The following is a 17,192-nucleotide window of genomic DNA, read 5'->3' on the forward strand; positions in this document are numbered from 1 at the left end:
CAAATGCAATTGAACACACACACACACACACACATACACACATGCACACACCCACACACACACACACACACACACACACACACACACACACACACATGCATATATGGTTGTTCTCTGTTAAATTGCATGATCCACACATCATCAATTCATCATCCTGTTTTTAACTTTCCAGTATATAATAAGTAGACAGTGAGGTGGATGAGTGTAAGGCCTTTCCTTTGTCTACTGGCTAACATGGCAGATGCTTCTGGTCAGTACATGTTCCAAAGTCCTCTACTGCCACCTGATGGTTTCCAAAGGTTTAAAGCTTTCTATATAATTCAGTGGCTGACATTTAAACCTCAGTCATTCAGACTTCCTAACAGGAGATTCTGTGCCGTGTTGATGATAGGAACCAGGGGGCGCAATGACTGCATTGCAAATATTACAATTGTAAACTATATCGCCAAAAGCCCAAAGGAATTGGTTGGAACTTCATAAACAATGATCGCAGGCTGTATCCTCTAGCCAACAATTGGTCATAATGATGTGGAGATAATGGGAGTGGTGTGGACCAATGTGAAGATCAACAGAGGTGTCTGCTAAAGAAGCTGAGTTAAATCAAATTTTAAGAAGTTTGTATGTACTTTTGGACCTATAATGACTTTGCTGTCCAGGATTATCACTGATAATAGTTGTAGTTGTAGATTCAAAAGCATGGATTAATTGTCTGTAAGTGCTTCAGGGTCTATTTTTTATATATATATAAAATCCCTGATTTATAAGGTTGTTAAAGGGCCAGTTCTGTACATATTTTTTCTATTATTTCAATATCCCATTTTGACATTTGTGGTTTTATGAATAAAAAAATATTTAATTTATTTGTACTTGACGGTTCATAACATTTTTTTTATCCAGCTAGACTGGTTTGGTTATTTTCTGTTATTTATTTTCTAATATTTGTAAATTAACTCTGTTCTGATTAGCTGCCTTGTATTATACATCATTTAAAAAGCAGATAGATTGAATAGTGAATAGTGTACAAAGACCAGAGAAACCATGATGAAGAGCCTGGAAATAAAGCCTTGGGATTCCAGATTAGTACATTTAACTTACTCACTTGTGGTGTAATTGCCTTTTTTCTAAACTGTTAAATAAACCTAACCTGACATAGAATTACACCACAAACACTGCTAGAAATGTTAATGTAGTTTAGAAGCTATGTGTTCAGTTCTGTTATACTTATTCTGCTTTATCTCTATTTTTCTTTTGATTTTATGTAACCACCTGTCGGGGTACAGACGGGAAGCCCATTTCGACAGATGTGGTTGTCCTAGCAACCAACCTAGTGATCCCAGACACACACACTCAGCATGCTGGAGTGTATGTGTGTCGTGCCAACAAGCCCCACACCCGGGAGTTCATCTCTGCCTCAGCTGAGATCCGTGTGCTTGGTGAGCTTCAGTGACTCAGTAGTGTTACATTAAATGAGACTGAGACACTGCACTTACTTGTACCACATGTTCCACATACTTGCACCACATACTGAGCGAAATACAATATAATGACTTTGTGTTTTTTCTCTCATTTGCTTTATACATGTTTTTTTTCATATTTCCTTTTTTGTTGTTTCCATGTATTTATCCTTTCTTTTTTCTATTTATTTCCTTCTTCCCTAATTCTGATTATTGTTTTCTTTCTTACTATTGTTTCTTTTACATTTTCTGTTCTGCCCTCTTTTATCCCTGTCTCTCTCAGCTCCTCCTGTAATTCTGCAGCCTCCAGAGTCGAGGACTCTCTCTCGGGCAAACACGGCTCGTTTTGTTTGTAACAGTTCTGGTGACCCTGCTCCCGTTTTACACTGGTTAAAAAACGGAGAGCCGGTGCAGTGGTCAGCTCGAGTGAAGACTCAGAGTCCTGGAGTTCTGCTCATTAATCAGCTGGGTTTGGAGGATGCTGGGTACTACCAGTGCATCGCCTCCAACAGCCTTGGCACGGCCTGTGCCACAGCCAAGCTGTCGGTCATCGTGAAGCAGGGTCTGCCCAGCTCCCCGCGACACCTGCAGGCCACACCCCATTCCAGCACCTCTGCCCTGCTCTCCTGGGACCCCCCTGAACACAACAGTGACCAGGTCATCGGTTTCTCTATCCACTACCAGAGCACCACAGGTCTGTGAGCCAGTGGAGTGTGGATTCTGTATAATTTTATAACATTGTTTAGTGTGTATATAAACAATGGATATTGCAGGTATAAGTGAATTGCTATAATTATGGTCTGTTTACTGTTTAAATTCATAAAACACTACCTTTCTACCCTTTCTCCTGTGATTATCTTCTCTCTCTCTCTCTCTCTCTTTCTCACGTTGTTTTTCCTTCTCATTCTGTTTTTCACTTTTTGCTCATTCTCTTTTCTCTGTAACACTTGCTTCCATTTTCTCCTCCTACTCCCTCTTTCTATCCCTTTTTCTCTCTTTCTCTTATCTACATGTCTTGCTCCCTTTTTCATTCTGTCTCTCTCACTTTAATACTCCTTTTAATCCTATCAATTTTTGTCTTGTTCTATTCCTGAAATGTTTTTGTTTTTTGTCTTGTGCTCTCTCTCTCTCTCTCTCTCTCTCTCTCTCTCTCTCTCTCTCTCTCTCTCTCTCAGGTTCTGATAACATGGAGTATCAGTTTGCAGTCAACAATGATACAACAGAGTTCCATGTGAAGGAGCTGCAGCCTCACACTGTCTACACCTTTTACATGGTGGCCTATTCACCCATGGGCGCCAGCCACCCATCACAACCTGTCACTGTGGAGATGTTGGAGGATGGTAAGTGCTGATTGGATGGTATGCATAAGGAAATATGACATTAAACAACACTCCATTCACCTGATTAGACTGTGTACATAAAGTACAGTTAGAGCCTACCCATTTCAAATGAAGAAACTGTTTTCAAATTATTCCAAGCTAAAGAACATTTCATGTTAAAACTTAAGTTCCCATTGTCCTGTATGCAGTACCCAGTGCTCCACCACAGCTGTCTCTGCTCAGCACTTCCCCGACTGAGATCAGAGTCATGTGGCTGCCCCTCTCCTCTCAGCTAAGTCGTGGAGACATTACACGATACCGCATTGACTACTGCACGTTAGAGAATGGTGAGATACTCTTGTTGGTCACTATTTATGATGTAGGATTGTAAGCATGTTCCAAAATGATATGTATAATACAGATAAATAAAATATATATGTAATTATACACTAAATGGTAATTTCACAGGAGTTGGCAAATTTATTTCTTAGGTTTTCCTTTTCATTACTTTTTTTGATAGTAAATGTGTAATAAATGAAAGGACTCCAGCTAGACATCTCTACAAGGTGCATGCCAGTGAGATTTTGGCTGGTGAGATTGGAATTGTAGCCAGTGGCAGTCTTTAAGCCCACCTTGAGGTTTATTCTAGTGATAATATGCCCTTATTGTGTATTGCATATAGTGCCCGGTACTGGTATTGAGAAGCAATGAGTCATCTGTGATACAGGCAGTGGACCAGGGTTTTTGTATGAATGGACAGTCATATTGGGTAGAGTGAACATTTAGTGAGTGCTTATGTCTTTGTACCATTAGAATGTTTTAGTGTGTACACGTGTCTCTATCAGTGTGGAGCAGCAGGGAGACAGGCAGATGTTGGGGTGTGTTTCCTGCCACAGTTGAGTGCTTCTGCCTCTATTAGAACTCCTGCATGTCTGACGAACTGGAGTGAAGGCCAAACAAAAGACACTCCTTTTGGCTCTGGTGTAGAAGAGCCATATTACTGATAAGACTAAGCACATTTGGGAAGTGAAGTACTCTGTGCCATTGTTCATGTATGTGTATCAGCAAGCTGCACATTGAAATAATTAGCCTTTGTGGATGCCTGTGTGTTCTCTGTGGTGTGTTTTTGTGTGGTTCAGCAGACAAAGTGTTTTCAGTGGAGGTGGGTGGGAATGAGACACAGGCGACCCTAAAAGATCTGAAGCCCAACCAAACTTACCAGCTACGGATGGCTGCAGGAACACGAGCTGGATTCGGCCAGCCATCAGACTGGGCCATTCATCATACGCCCAATCTTACTCAGGGTGAGGATAAATACACATACGTACATATTGTGGAATCTAAAATCTGAGGCCACAAGGGAATTCTAGAATTTCATTAGTTCTGAATTCATTAGTATTCTGAATAGCAAAACAAATAAATGATCAGGGAAGTAAAATGCAGAAAATGTACTAACTTTGTATTCTCCTCAAAGCATGTGCTAGCCCACAGCCTTTTAGATTTGTAGCATTGTGTGATTAAGTCGTCTGGATGTTCTGAATAATTTATGTTTCTGTGTACTCTCTCACTCTCTTTTTGTCGTTTGCTCTCTCTCTCACACACTCCCCCTGTCTTCTAGTGCTCTTTGCTCCTACTGAGCTTAAAGTCAGAGCAAAGATGCATTCCCTTCATGTCACTTGGCAGCCTCCACCCAATCACACGCAGATCACCAGCTACAAACTGGCCTATCGGGAGGTGGATGGAGAAGAGCTGACCAATGAAGAGATTCCTGTGGGTGATGCTCATCAAATTAGGCTCCGCAAACGAGTAAAGCATTATGAAATCACAGGCCTAGGTAAGAAGATGTTTTTGCCCTCACACCAACAAGTGATTATAACGACACTCTTTTATGTAGAGCTGTATGTGTATGCGTAGTTTAATAGATAGATGCATGTGTGGGTTTCAGCTCCGGATCGTCTATATGAAGTGAAAGTGTGGGCGTGTAATAAACAGACTGAAGGCTATCCTGCCGTATGGAAGGGACGCACAGAGAAATTAACTGATCGAGGTTTGTATGTGTATGAATTGATGATGAGGTTAAGGTTAATAATGGTGTGTTTATATTGGTCAGTTTTGGTCGAGCAAAAATAAACCCTAAGTAAGTATGAATGCTTCCTTTTGAACTCTGGTGCACATGAAACAAGTGGATCGAAACTTTCTGAGCAGGTTGAGGGTTCAAACACCAGCTTGGGTCACTCTCTTTAAGGGGTTTGGTGTATTCTCCCTGTGACTGTGTGGGTTTCCTCCAGGGGGTTCTGTTTCTGTCCACGATCCAAAAACAGACACTGTTAGGTGAACGGGCTATACAAACAGGTAAATGAAAATAATGAATGTGTAAAAGTATGAAAGTATGACAGATCAGAGCTGTACAGTCATCAAGGTTGGTATTTTAAACACTGATATACAGCACTGGATGTTTCTCTTAAATTTTAGGGTGTAGCAGGTATCACTCTGACAAACATTTTTACTGCCAATGTATTTCCTTTTAATTTATATTGTACATATCCTTTTATAAATAGTGAATTCAAATGGAGACATACTGTTGCACACACAAAACGTGTATAATCTCCATAGAAAAACATTAAATAAAATGGCATGCTATGTCACGGTTCCAAATATTTCCTCCAGTAACTCCTAGTTATACATATGTGTATGTGTTTTGTGTGTTGCAGTGAGACCACCGGACTACCTCCCCCCACTGCCCCCCAGTAGTGTTAAAGCTCAGGCTAACAGCTCCACTTCCATCTGGTTGCAATGGGAGAAGCCACCATTCAATAATGTCCGCATCATCACATACACCATCCGCTGCAGCCCAGCAGGCACCCGCAATGCATCTCTCGTGTCTTACTACACCAGGTGAGGGACAACACACATATACAATGTCTTTATTACCATCTTATGAAGTTTGAGGGAATGAGGGAATATCACAGGCTTATAAAATTGCCATTGTCAAACATATATTAGAATAGGCCTAAAAACCACCACGCTACTCCCAGCTGGAGAATGAGTTTTACTAATATGAACTTCTGAGTATGATTGATAGTACTGTTAGTGCAGATTTGTTTCCTATACATTATCTTTGCATGTAGAAAAATAAATAAATTGCAAAATTTGACAAACATGAAAAGCTTCAAATATAATTTTGAACTCTTGGTGAAAGCCCTAGGGGATGACACACGTATTAAAATGTATTGTCTAGTGTGTGGACAGTTGTGCTTACACATTTTGCTTTTGCAGCACTTCTCAGGAGATCCTCTTGGGGGCACTAAAGCCCTTCACTCGTTACGAGCTGGCTGTCCAGTCTAATGGCATTAATTTTGGGGGCCCCTTCAGCAGCACAGTAGAGGAGTCCACACTGGCAGACCGTTAGTATTCATACAAACCCTTTTTAACATCTGTGGCACAGTCTATACCTAATTATAAGGCAGTGAATCAGTGAAGCCTGAAAAATGGCGGCTTACACTGCATTTAAACGTAAGAACATTCTAGAACATTGTTTTGCATGTATATGTGGGTGTATAGAGGGTAGTGTGTGTGTGTGTGCGTGTGTGTGTGTGTTTCTATTCAGATCTGAGAGTGAATGTGTCAGGATAACAGTGAGGGGAATAGCTCAGAGGGTCGTGTGGAGATAATTAGCTTTAATTAAATGTCCACATTGATCTGGCCCTTTCATTGGCCAAGAGACTCTCAGTCTGTCCATCTCAGCAGCCAAGTGGTGGGGAGCTGTCACCACTACCATTTGTTGTCAAGGCGACGGAGAAGCTGACCAAAGTGGGGGTGGATGTTGGTGAAAATATCTCCTGTTATTTTTGTTGCTTAATATTATGTGTGTGTGTGGGGGGGGCTGCGTTGTAGGACCCTCATCTCCCCCCACTGACCTGCAGCTGAGTGCTATTAACTCATTCTCTGTGATGGTGAGCTGGCGTCCCCCCTTGGAGCCCAATGGTATCATTGTGAGTTACAGAATGCTCTACAGCGGAAACCTCAGTCAGCCTGAACACCTGTGGACCAACCTCAGCCATGATGGTGAGCACTGTCTGTAAATCTGTAAATGTGGTTATAAACATTTGATAGCATTCATAAGCCTACAAAAAAAACCCATACAAAAGCCTTTCATGACAAGTATTATAAAGTTGCATTATAAAGTGTCAAAACAAGTGTCAATTATTGAAACACTTTTGTAAAATTTTATAAAGCTGTTTTAATAACAGTGCTTGCGGAAACTAATTCATAGAAATTCACAGTATGGGGGCTCCATATTGGTTCACCAGGAGATCTTCAGTTCTATTCCTGGTGATGCCTCAGGCTGTTTTCCCAAAAAATGTGCAAAAAGTACTGCTGCATATCTAAACACATTATTCAGATGGATTTGTGATGCAGTAGACACGCAGAGACATTGTAGATGACAGTTGCTCTTATGCTGCTGCACAGTTTGTGTTGGTCATCCTCTTGTCCTTCATCAGTGGACACAGGACGCCACTCACAGGACGCTGCTGACTGGATATTTTTTGCTTGGTGGACTATTCTCAGTCTAGTAGTGACATTTAGGGGATTTAGACCTCCACTGTTTACTCATTATGCCACAGCTCTTACAGATCAGTTTTCCTTTTTACTCGATCGGTTTTCACTGGAGATTTTTGTCCGCCACCCATCCAAGGAGCATTTGAATCTCTTCAAAACCCCTTGGGGTAACGTTACGAGCTGTGATTGTGAGTCTGAAAAAATCAAATGCGAAAGCTGCTGTAACTTCAGATATTTTACCACTGGTTAATTTGCACTGGAGCATTGAGAGGACTCTCTGGCCAGTCAGGGCTCTGTAGTGTTTACGTGTCATATTTCATTGCTTAAAAAGTACCTGGTTTCAGGGACCAGGTACCAGATTTGGCCAGGGGAAAAGCAAAAGAGCTGAGTCGAGTGGAGTCGAGTAGGTTCCGTGCAGTAGGAAAGCATCTTAACGCAGTGTCAATGCAGTGCTGAGAATGATCCATTACCAAATTATACCTGCTCTGTGGTGGTCCTCTCACAAAATTGTGCCATTCAGTTGTTCACTGATTTAAATGTAATTTTCTGCAGGTTTTTCATAGTTATGAGTGACAAATCATGTTCAAAAATAATCAAAAATACTGAAAAATATGTTATAATTACAATAAAATAATGTGTGAATAGGTCAAAATAAACAGTTATAATGACATTATTTTCTTCTAGCAAGTATATAGAAATATAGTGAAAATGTATTAGTTCATTCATTCATATTCCTTTTTCTTCTCTCCCTCTCTTTCCCCTTCCTCAGGATCTGTGACCAGCACTGAGGTTCTGGGTTTGATGAGCGGAACCCGGTACTATTTTAAGATGGGGGCTTGTACTGAGGTGGGTGTGGGACCTTTCTCTCCCGTAAAGGACGTGCACACACCCCCAAAAAATTACGGTAAGTACATAGAATGTTTCAGTGCTGGGTGTTTGTCAGAAGAGAGTAAGACTTCATCAAGGAATTTAATACAATTTGGCTATTTAGGTTACTTTAAGTGCTCCTTTTCTTCAACACATACAAGCACACACATACACCCACTTCATTCCCTTCACTCTGGCTCCCACTCTGTTGTTTGAGTGGTCGTTAGGCTGGTTTGTTGGGGCTGCTGGCACTTTTCCTGCGGGGCTAATAAGCAAAGCAGCAAACTCTGTTCAGCTCCAACAGCTTGGTAAATTGCAGCCCTCTCTATACTGCCTGCTGCTGCTGCTGCAGTACAGTGACAGCCAGGGCCCTAGCTTTAGAGCAGCAAGGCACATCTTATGTGCTGATTAAGTTGCAGGCGGAGAGTGAGGAAAAAGGAAAAAGAACTGTGCTTCTGAGTGTATCTGTGAGACTAGGTAGTATGTTATTGAAGCCATGTGGCTGTATTCTCCACTGCCATAGAGACAGCCATTACTAGTGCTCAACATCTATGATCCACTTGGGCTGTTAGAAGTGGTATAGTGAGACACATATACACACACACACCAACCCACACTCATCTCACATCACATACTGTAATCATTCTGACGTTTACTTTGATATCAGAGGCAGTTTAATTCAGGCTGTAAGTACTGAGTGGGCCGGTTATTATACTCAGCTCTTTCCTTCACTGAAATGGACTTGGGAATGTTATATTAGCATTTTTTATATCCAGATCATAAATTATTAGTTTATTTGTCAAAAAGGAACAAGCTTGAAGAAAAAACATCAAAAGACTTGCAGTGGTGAGATAGGTTTAAACGTTTACACAGAATATAATGAACAGATTGAAACTGTATGTGTTACAATAAAAAGCCTATAAATAAATAAAAGAACACATGTCCAACAAATATAAAACTGAAAATGTCCCTCAAAAAACAAATTCAGATATATATTGATGATTTTTATTGCATTATAATGACCCTTTTTTATGTTGACATACATGTATTACATTAAAGGAGGTGAATGTACTGTGACAACATCAGGGTAAGATATAAAGACATCATTTAGTTAAATGTACACAACGTTAATGAAACATGGAACATCAGGGGTCCAAAATTCCTTGGATTATTCAACCATGAAAAAATAGTTACTCGAAAACACAACCATTGATATATAAAAGATATTTGAGTAATTATTTTCAAATGTGATAAATAATGATCTAATTATATGTTAACGTTTAGAAAAGAAGCACATAGCTGCATTTGATCAAGCAAAATACGGTGACTGACAGTGTAAAAATATTGAGGGGAGAACATTTTGAGAAAATTCAAACAGAATTAAATAATAAAAAAGTACTCAAGGGCTTTAAACTCTCGGTCAGGAACAAAAATTCTATGCTATTTAAATAGCATTTTGATGTCTATACATCAATCCAGCTTGTGTATTACAATATTAAATATTTTTAACTATGTTAATTCTAATAATATTCTGCATTCTCTCCCTCTCATGCTCTCTCTCTCTCTCCAGAACTCGACATACATGCTGTCACTGGGATCATTGTTGGTGTGTGTCTCGGGCTTCTCTGCATCCTGCTCTGCATGTGTGTTAGTTTCCACAACGGAAAAAGCAGGTACACACCAAGTCCCTTTGACAAATTTTCTTTGTAAGTGTAACTGTCTTCATTTGTATTCTCAAGCCGTTTGCCCAACTGAAAGGGTTCTTAAAGTTGTAAGTGTGTGCTATGAATGAAGTCTTTATTACATTGTTGCTGATATAAATGCCTCAGAACCACTCGGCTCTTGAGAACTCTGTGGTTCAGTAATTTTGCTGTGAATTTGACAAACCACTACCATGTTTTAATATGTTTTATACATGATCATGCCCAACAGTATGACAGAATAATCCATATCTTCCATCTCAGACAGCAGCACTGCAATGTTCATGTCGAGTTGACAATCACTGGATCACGAGAATCTGAGAAACTAATTTAAACACCAATGGTGGCGGTTTTAATGATAACAGACTTTATATGAATTAAATGAGAAGGATTTTGGCAGGCCTGTTTTGTTTGCAGATATTATCCCTAATCTGCAATGGCAGTATTGCGAAGCTGCTTCCAATGGCAGATATCCCAGCCTGGTAATCACCATCAGTCAGTGTGTATATCATAAGAGTGTGTGTGTGTGTGTGTGTCTATCAGTGCGGAGCAGCAGGGAGACAGGCAGATGTTGGGGTGTGCTTTCTGTCATGGCTGGGTGCTTTTGCTTCTATTAGAACTCCTGTATGCCTACAGAACAGAAATGAAGGCCAAACAAAAGACAGATACACTATGCTTAGCTTTGGCACAGAAAACAGCAAACGCAAATCACTGTCTTATGGGAATTTCTCCGTTATTGTGCAAAAGCATGGGATTATATTTTCATTTCAATATGAAAGGAATGCTGCATTTACATGTACATAAATCTGAACTTTTACATTACAATAATTTTGCATAGCTTTGCATAGATACCAGTGAGAATGGCTTTGACTTCTAGGCTTGTTGTTTGAACACATCTAATGTTGCCTCTTTAATGTGAGCACAGTTACTAGCCTCATGTTTGGTGGATGATATCCGCCTATTGAGCTGTGGATAAGATCGTCGTTAAGTTTGATGGTTTCCAGTTATGTAGTAATGGAACAGTTCAGTGGCCAGTTAAGAATATGATGGCAGGCACACAAGGTGCAATGATGGAAATGTAAATTAATATTTAGGGAAAAAATTAAATGTACATATTTTTCCTGTTGCTGTAAATATAGCTGAAATATATTGAAAGTCTAATGTAGCTTACAAATAAGATGCTAATAGATGCTTATATAAGCCTAAATGGCTTCATGCAAGATGAATATTTAAATCATTGTACACTTGCACTAATGCTCTAAAACACATGACGTTGTTAAGTAACAAACCCCCACCCCCACAATTTGTTGTGCAATTCATTCAGTTTCATATTAAGGCTTCCGATGTGTTTGCATGTGGTTTTTGCTATGTCCAGTGATCCGTGACTAATCAATCCTTTGTAGAAAACACTCAAAAATAAGAGATCCTTCAAAGTTCCAAAGTACTTTCTCTGACTGGTTTAAGGCATTATTCGTCAGTTTTCAGTTACAAACACATTGTTTGTAACTGGGTTGTTGCCCTGTTGTCCACCACCAACTGGTTACAAACGAGAAATAGTGTATCAAAACCACCACGCACCCACCCCCCTTTAACCCTTTCTGTGCCTGTAGACGTTGACATGTTTTTTTTTTTTTTTTGTTTTTTTTTTTGAGGGGATCAAATTATTGATGGGGACAATTCAATAATCGCTGGATATTGGTGGGGACACGTCACTTCCGTCTATGCTAATTATACGCCCTTAAGGCCAGTGCATAGTTTAGTCCATTTGGTACTGGCTCAGGTCTTTCAATTTGACTCTCTGTCTATGTCTTTGTTTTTCTTTCTCTCTCTCTGATCTGTTAGGGATGTGTCTGGGGGTTTAGAGGCCAGTGCATTGAGCTCCCAGTACCGCAGGGGTGGACATGCTATGTCAACTGGTGTGTCTGACTGCACTGACTGCCACGAGCTGGAGACCCTGATGCCTCCCTCAGCCCACAACCCTGCTGTGCCCCTCACTGAACCTAATGAGCAACAGAGCCTCATGGGTGGGGTTTTCACTGCTGATGATCCAGCAGAGCCCAAGGTAAAAGTATTGAATTAGTTCACTAATTTCAATGTACCTGTTTAGTATACTGTACTAGACTGTACTGTACAAGTCTCAAATTAACAATGAGCCTCTAATAACTGAAGTTGTAGATTGTGTAGTTATTAGTATTAATTCTTTAAATGTCTCTGAGATACTCTGGCTGTAGTGGTTAGCACTGTCACCTCACAGCAAGACGATCCAGGTTCGATTCCCAGCCCTGGCCGTTCTGTGTGGAGTTTGCATGTTCTCCCTGTGCTTGTGTGGGATTCCTCCGGGTACTCCGGTTTCCTCCCACAGTCCAAAGACATGCACGTGAAGTTGATCAGTCACTCTAAATTACCCATAGGTGTGTGTCTGCTGACAAGAGATAGGGATGCTCAGTTAGCTTCTCTACTCTCATAGTGCACCATGAGTATGACTCTTTTGTGCAGCCAACCATCACAAAGCGATGACGGCCATGTATGTACATATGAGATTCTTTAAAATAAAAAAAAAAACTCATATAATAAAAGGAGAACATTTAGTTAATTTGCACAGGGTAAAATGATAAAATATACGTACAGTTTCTCCTAAATCTACAAATAGATGAAGACTAATACACCATAGCTTGTACACACATATCACAATAATGCATCATATTTAACAAGGACACAGTGTCATTCATTTGAAGCACTGAAATAGTACTCCTTGTAGAACATTTGTTAAACGTGTGCATGAGGTGTGTCTGTGTCTTAAAGCATGTCTATTAGAAACGTTTGTATTTACTTATAAAAAATACACTGCATTTTACTAAACTGCTGTCTTTTTCTTTATCCAGCCAAGCTGGAATGGTTCAGTCAGCCGCGACTGGACCAACAGGATCACCAGATACAGAGACACCATCACAGAGGACTGTCCTTCTCTCATTAACGGACCTCATGACATCACAGCCCTGGAGAACAGCAAGGTGAGAGGGAATGGTGAGAATACATGAGTGAGTGAACTTCCACATTCTGACAGCAGGAGTGTGAAAATATATTTTCTATAGACATGTAATTTCAATCATATGATGAGATGAAGCTGTGCACATATCTGTGAGTGTGAGCATTATTCAGCGGAGTTGATGGACCATGCTGCTTGTAGGCAGGAAACGTGTAGAGAAAGTAATTAACATTTAACAGCCAGTGAAAATGACATAGATAATTAGTACGTGACAGGTGATGTGGTTTGAATAAAGCACTGAAGCTCCTTTCCGACTCGCCAATTACCCTACCCACACACACACACAAGGGGGTGATAAGGAAATAGAGAAATCAAATTAATTCCTGATTTACCTTTTCATCACACCTTATATTGGCCCTGATTTATTCCCCATTGACATATTCGTCATCCTCCTGCTTTTTCGTTTCCAGTCATTACACTTGTAAACACAGCACAAGAGAATAGAGGATGACGGTGTGATGAGCCAATGTTTTCTCAAAATGGGGCTCCAGGCGAATGCAGTAAAGTCTGAAAGCATGTCCATTAGCATGATGAACACCAGACGTCCATCTTGCGCTTGCTACATTCCCTTGACAGACAGCTGTGTTTTGGTTATTATGCATATATAAATAATGCTGACTTATTTTACATTCTGTAAATACTTTAAAGCACAATATTGGTAATGCTTTATTTTGGCCCATGTTCCTGCTTAGCTATCACCTTTACAGATGTTTGAAAAACATGTCTATAGCACTGAATTTTCACTTCAAATCTGTTAAGCCTTGTAATTTTGAGAGCTGCGCATGCTTTCATGTAATACAAAATATCGTTGTGGGCAGGAAAAATATCATCATTTGTCATAGTCAACATGTATGCATGTATTATGTCACAAAATGTTAGTAGACACCCTTAATAATTAGGGTGTTTAGGTACAGGGAAGCGCACCCAAAATAGACATAGATATTACATTCAATCAATTACACACAATCATTATAAAAAAAAACATGTAACTGTACCTAAGGTTAACATGCTCAATGCCAGCTAGAAAGATATAAAGGGTCCCATCACTAGACTGCAAATATATACTTCTGTAATAAAAATATACTTCTGTAATAAAAAAAACTCATATATTACATAGATTCATTACAAACAGAGTGATCTATTTCAAGTGTTTATTTATTTTAAAGTTGATGATTATGGCTTACAGCCAATGAAAAGCCAATATCTCAGAAAATTTGAATATTCTATAAGACCAATTTAAAATAATTTTTAATACAGAAATGTTGGCCTCCTGAAAAATGTATAGTATATGCACTCAATACTTGGTTGGGGCTCCTTTTGCATGAATTGCATGAAATAGCAGAGGGAAGAATGAAATGCTCTTGTGTGTTTCAGACTGGCCATGAGGAGTGTTTGCATTCACTGGGCTCCAATCAGGTGAAAGCAGAAGTGATAGTACATTCTGAGCTGTCCGAAGCAGTGGACGGAGTTCAGAGCAACACTGATCTCTCTTTGGGATGTCCTGTCTCTGAAAACTCCTCTAATGGAAAGGAGGCTCCAACCCAGTCCCCCACAGCACACCCTGCCCCCTCTTCCTTTACCTTAGAGACTCAGCCTCAGTCTCCTCCTGTGTCCAACCATGCCCATGATGTACTGTCCATTCACAATGGGCCTTTGGAGAGTGGTGGGCTGATCCAGCGAACCTTGGGAGGGACCAGACTCGAGGGGGTTGGGCTAACCAATGGTTTCCATTCCCACGAGAGTGTGCGGCCTGCATGGGAAAGCCTAGACAACGGAGACCACAGACTCTGCCCCAAGAGGAAGGCTCTGTCCCAGAGTGGACTGCCCCCATCCCCAGCAGCCTTCATCACGTCTGGCCTTGTCCAGTCTACCTCAGGTGCACAAGGTTACCTGTGCCCCTAAGCTCAAACGAAGGAACACATGTTTGTAGAATTCCACAAAAGGAGACGGAACACTAGGCTATAAAGGCAGGTGCCTCAACACTGCCCCCTAATGGAGTAGGCTTCATGCTTCTCTGGGGGGCCAAGTAGCCATCTCTTGTCTATTGCAACATTGTTCCATTGTTTTATAAGTATGTACATACAAAATATTTTTTTAGCTCTAGAAACCATGGGTATGCATTTTCTTGCATATCCATGGCACTTTTTTGGGGGGAGGGGTAAGTGTGCATCTATTATATGTACTGATTTTGATATGCATAGTTACATGCACACATTTTTACATACACACACACACAGTATATATAAATATTGTAAAGATTGAGTTTTCTTACTCTGAAGTGAAGGTAGAGGATCCTGAGATCTATGATCAGTCAGCGTGGAAAGAGCAAAAGAAGAATACCTAGTTGACTTAAAAGAATATTCTGGCATTTTACAAACTAATCTCTATTTGCTGCACAATTTTGATGCCTTTATAGAATCAGTGGTGTGGCTGGGATTACTTATTTGTTTATAGTTCATTATTAGAGAGAATCTGTATTGGTAAGAATTTGATTGTTCCTATATGTTTACGCCTTATGCTCTGAACCATAACTATTTTCAGTACATGAAAGAGTGAGCTGCCTGTGAGCTGTGCAGTGTCTGTTAATTTAGTGTAATATTTAAAACACTGAAAAAAATAGACACACTGTAGGATGTGGAATTTGGATGAGGGTGTTTTTTTTCTTTTTTCCATAGATAGAATGAAAAACTGGAGCTGCTAAGTGTTCAGAAATTCATAAATTCCTTTGTCTGTGTCCAACTGTGGACTCATTTTCACTCTCTTTGGCAAAATCTGAAACTGTCGCAGATATTCTGAATATGTAGGATATTTGGATTTTTACTAACCATGGTTTAAGTCATAAACATTTTGGAACACATTGATAATGTGTTCCAATTTATCATCCTAAATTCCACTGTTGTGGCATTTGAAATATTAAAAAAGCTAAGATCAAGTTAAGACTAGCTGCAGCAGATAGAAATTAGGTAAAAACAAAATATCAGATTATTCCTTTAATCTAACAAACTGATCAGAGATCAGTGCCTGAAAAGCAGCTGTAGACCTTCACTGAGAGAGCCCACAACCCTGCCACTCTCTACAGCCTCTAGCTCTCTCAGGGTCAACACACACACACACACACACAAAGTCTTGGATAGTGTTGTAAGGACTGATGTGATCTCATATCTAAAATACAAATCTGTAGTGGGTTACAGAAGACTCAGGCAGGATGCAACACTTGGGCAAGACTCTTAACACTGCATTAGCCTACCTCATGTTTCATAATTCAATCTTGCTCTGGGTAAGGGCATCTGCCAAATGTCATAAATGTTCTTAAACTTTGCCCACTTACAAGTGTACACCCCTCTAAATGCCACCCTAAATTCCTGTAGTTGGCATGTTTTAAACATGCAGTTATGAATACTGAGGAAAATTATTAGCAAAAACCAAGAATATAGCAAGAATAATGCTGTCATTTGTTCTTCCCTATAATTCTTCCCCCTATGTAATCTTTGCACAGTCCTGGGGTCGTGGGCCCGAGCCCTGCTCCGGGTGGCTGTATATGAAGAGTTTGGTGTGTTCTCCTTGTGTCCGTGCAGGTTTCCTCCGGGTGTTCCATTTCCCCCCATGGTTCGAAAACAAATGTTGGAAGGTGGATTGGTTACACTAAAGTGTCCATAGGTGTGAGTGAATGTATGAGTGTGTGTTGCCCTGTGAAGGACTGGTGCTCCCTCCAGGGTGTGTTCCCGTCTTGCTTCTGGGTTGGCTCCAAACCCACCACAACCCTGAACTGGATAAGCCGTTACAGACAATGAATGAGTGATTTTTGCACGTGAAATATATCTGCGTACATACTTGTAGTTTTAAAGAGATCTATTCTGCCATTTATGGGATAATTTCAGGCTTATGCTCAATTTAAATGTTTGAATTCTGACCCAGTGACCACCTTTTAGACTGAATTGCTCTGATTAGATGAATTAATGCATTGTAAATTACTTTACTTTACATTGGAAGCTATTTTTACTTGTTTGTCTAAAAACAAGTAAAACATTGGCTGAGGCAACACTGAAAGTCTGAAACAGAAAAATACTGCTAAACCCTGTGGAAGTGGCCTTTCTGGAAGTGTACAGAAAGTCCTCATAATCACTCTTACTACCTGGATGACAATTAGAATTAAAAATCCCTATGGTCCTGTGGATTTAATGGGTAAAGTTTAAATTAAGCCCAAATGTCCAAGTGAGACGTTGTGGACATTTGAGGATTTCCTTCA

General features: G+C 40.1%; 1 protein-coding gene across 1 annotated transcript in view; it reads left to right on the forward strand.

Annotated features, from left to right (window-relative positions):
• Positions 1-14,911, forward strand: part of LOC136677011 (immunoglobulin superfamily DCC subclass member 4-like) — a 79,764-nt gene extending 64,853 nt beyond the window's left edge. Inside the window, exons 6-20 of the mRNA XM_066654353.1 lie at positions 1,281-1,433; positions 1,738-2,148; positions 2,630-2,794; positions 2,983-3,120; positions 3,913-4,077; positions 4,392-4,607; positions 4,719-4,820; positions 5,485-5,668; positions 6,050-6,177; positions 6,668-6,838; positions 8,103-8,237; positions 9,771-9,873; positions 11,743-11,962; positions 12,783-12,911; positions 14,321-14,911. Coding sequence (XP_066510450.1) covers positions 1,281-1,433; positions 1,738-2,148; positions 2,630-2,794; positions 2,983-3,120; positions 3,913-4,077; positions 4,392-4,607; positions 4,719-4,820; positions 5,485-5,668; positions 6,050-6,177; positions 6,668-6,838; positions 8,103-8,237; positions 9,771-9,873; positions 11,743-11,962; positions 12,783-12,911; positions 14,321-14,848 — 2,948 coding nt within the window. The 3' untranslated portion in view covers positions 14,849-14,911. The remainder of the gene's footprint in view (positions 1-1,280; positions 1,434-1,737; positions 2,149-2,629; positions 2,795-2,982; positions 3,121-3,912; positions 4,078-4,391; positions 4,608-4,718; positions 4,821-5,484; positions 5,669-6,049; positions 6,178-6,667; positions 6,839-8,102; positions 8,238-9,770; positions 9,874-11,742; positions 11,963-12,782; positions 12,912-14,320) is intronic.
• The last annotated feature ends 2,281 nt before the right edge of the window (positions 14,912-17,192 follow it).

This window comes from Hoplias malabaricus, chromosome X2, assembly GCF_029633855.1.
Source record: "Hoplias malabaricus isolate fHopMal1 chromosome X2, fHopMal1.hap1, whole genome shotgun sequence".
In the NCBI taxonomy this organism is placed as follows: domain Eukaryota; kingdom Metazoa; phylum Chordata; class Actinopteri; order Characiformes; family Erythrinidae; genus Hoplias; species Hoplias malabaricus.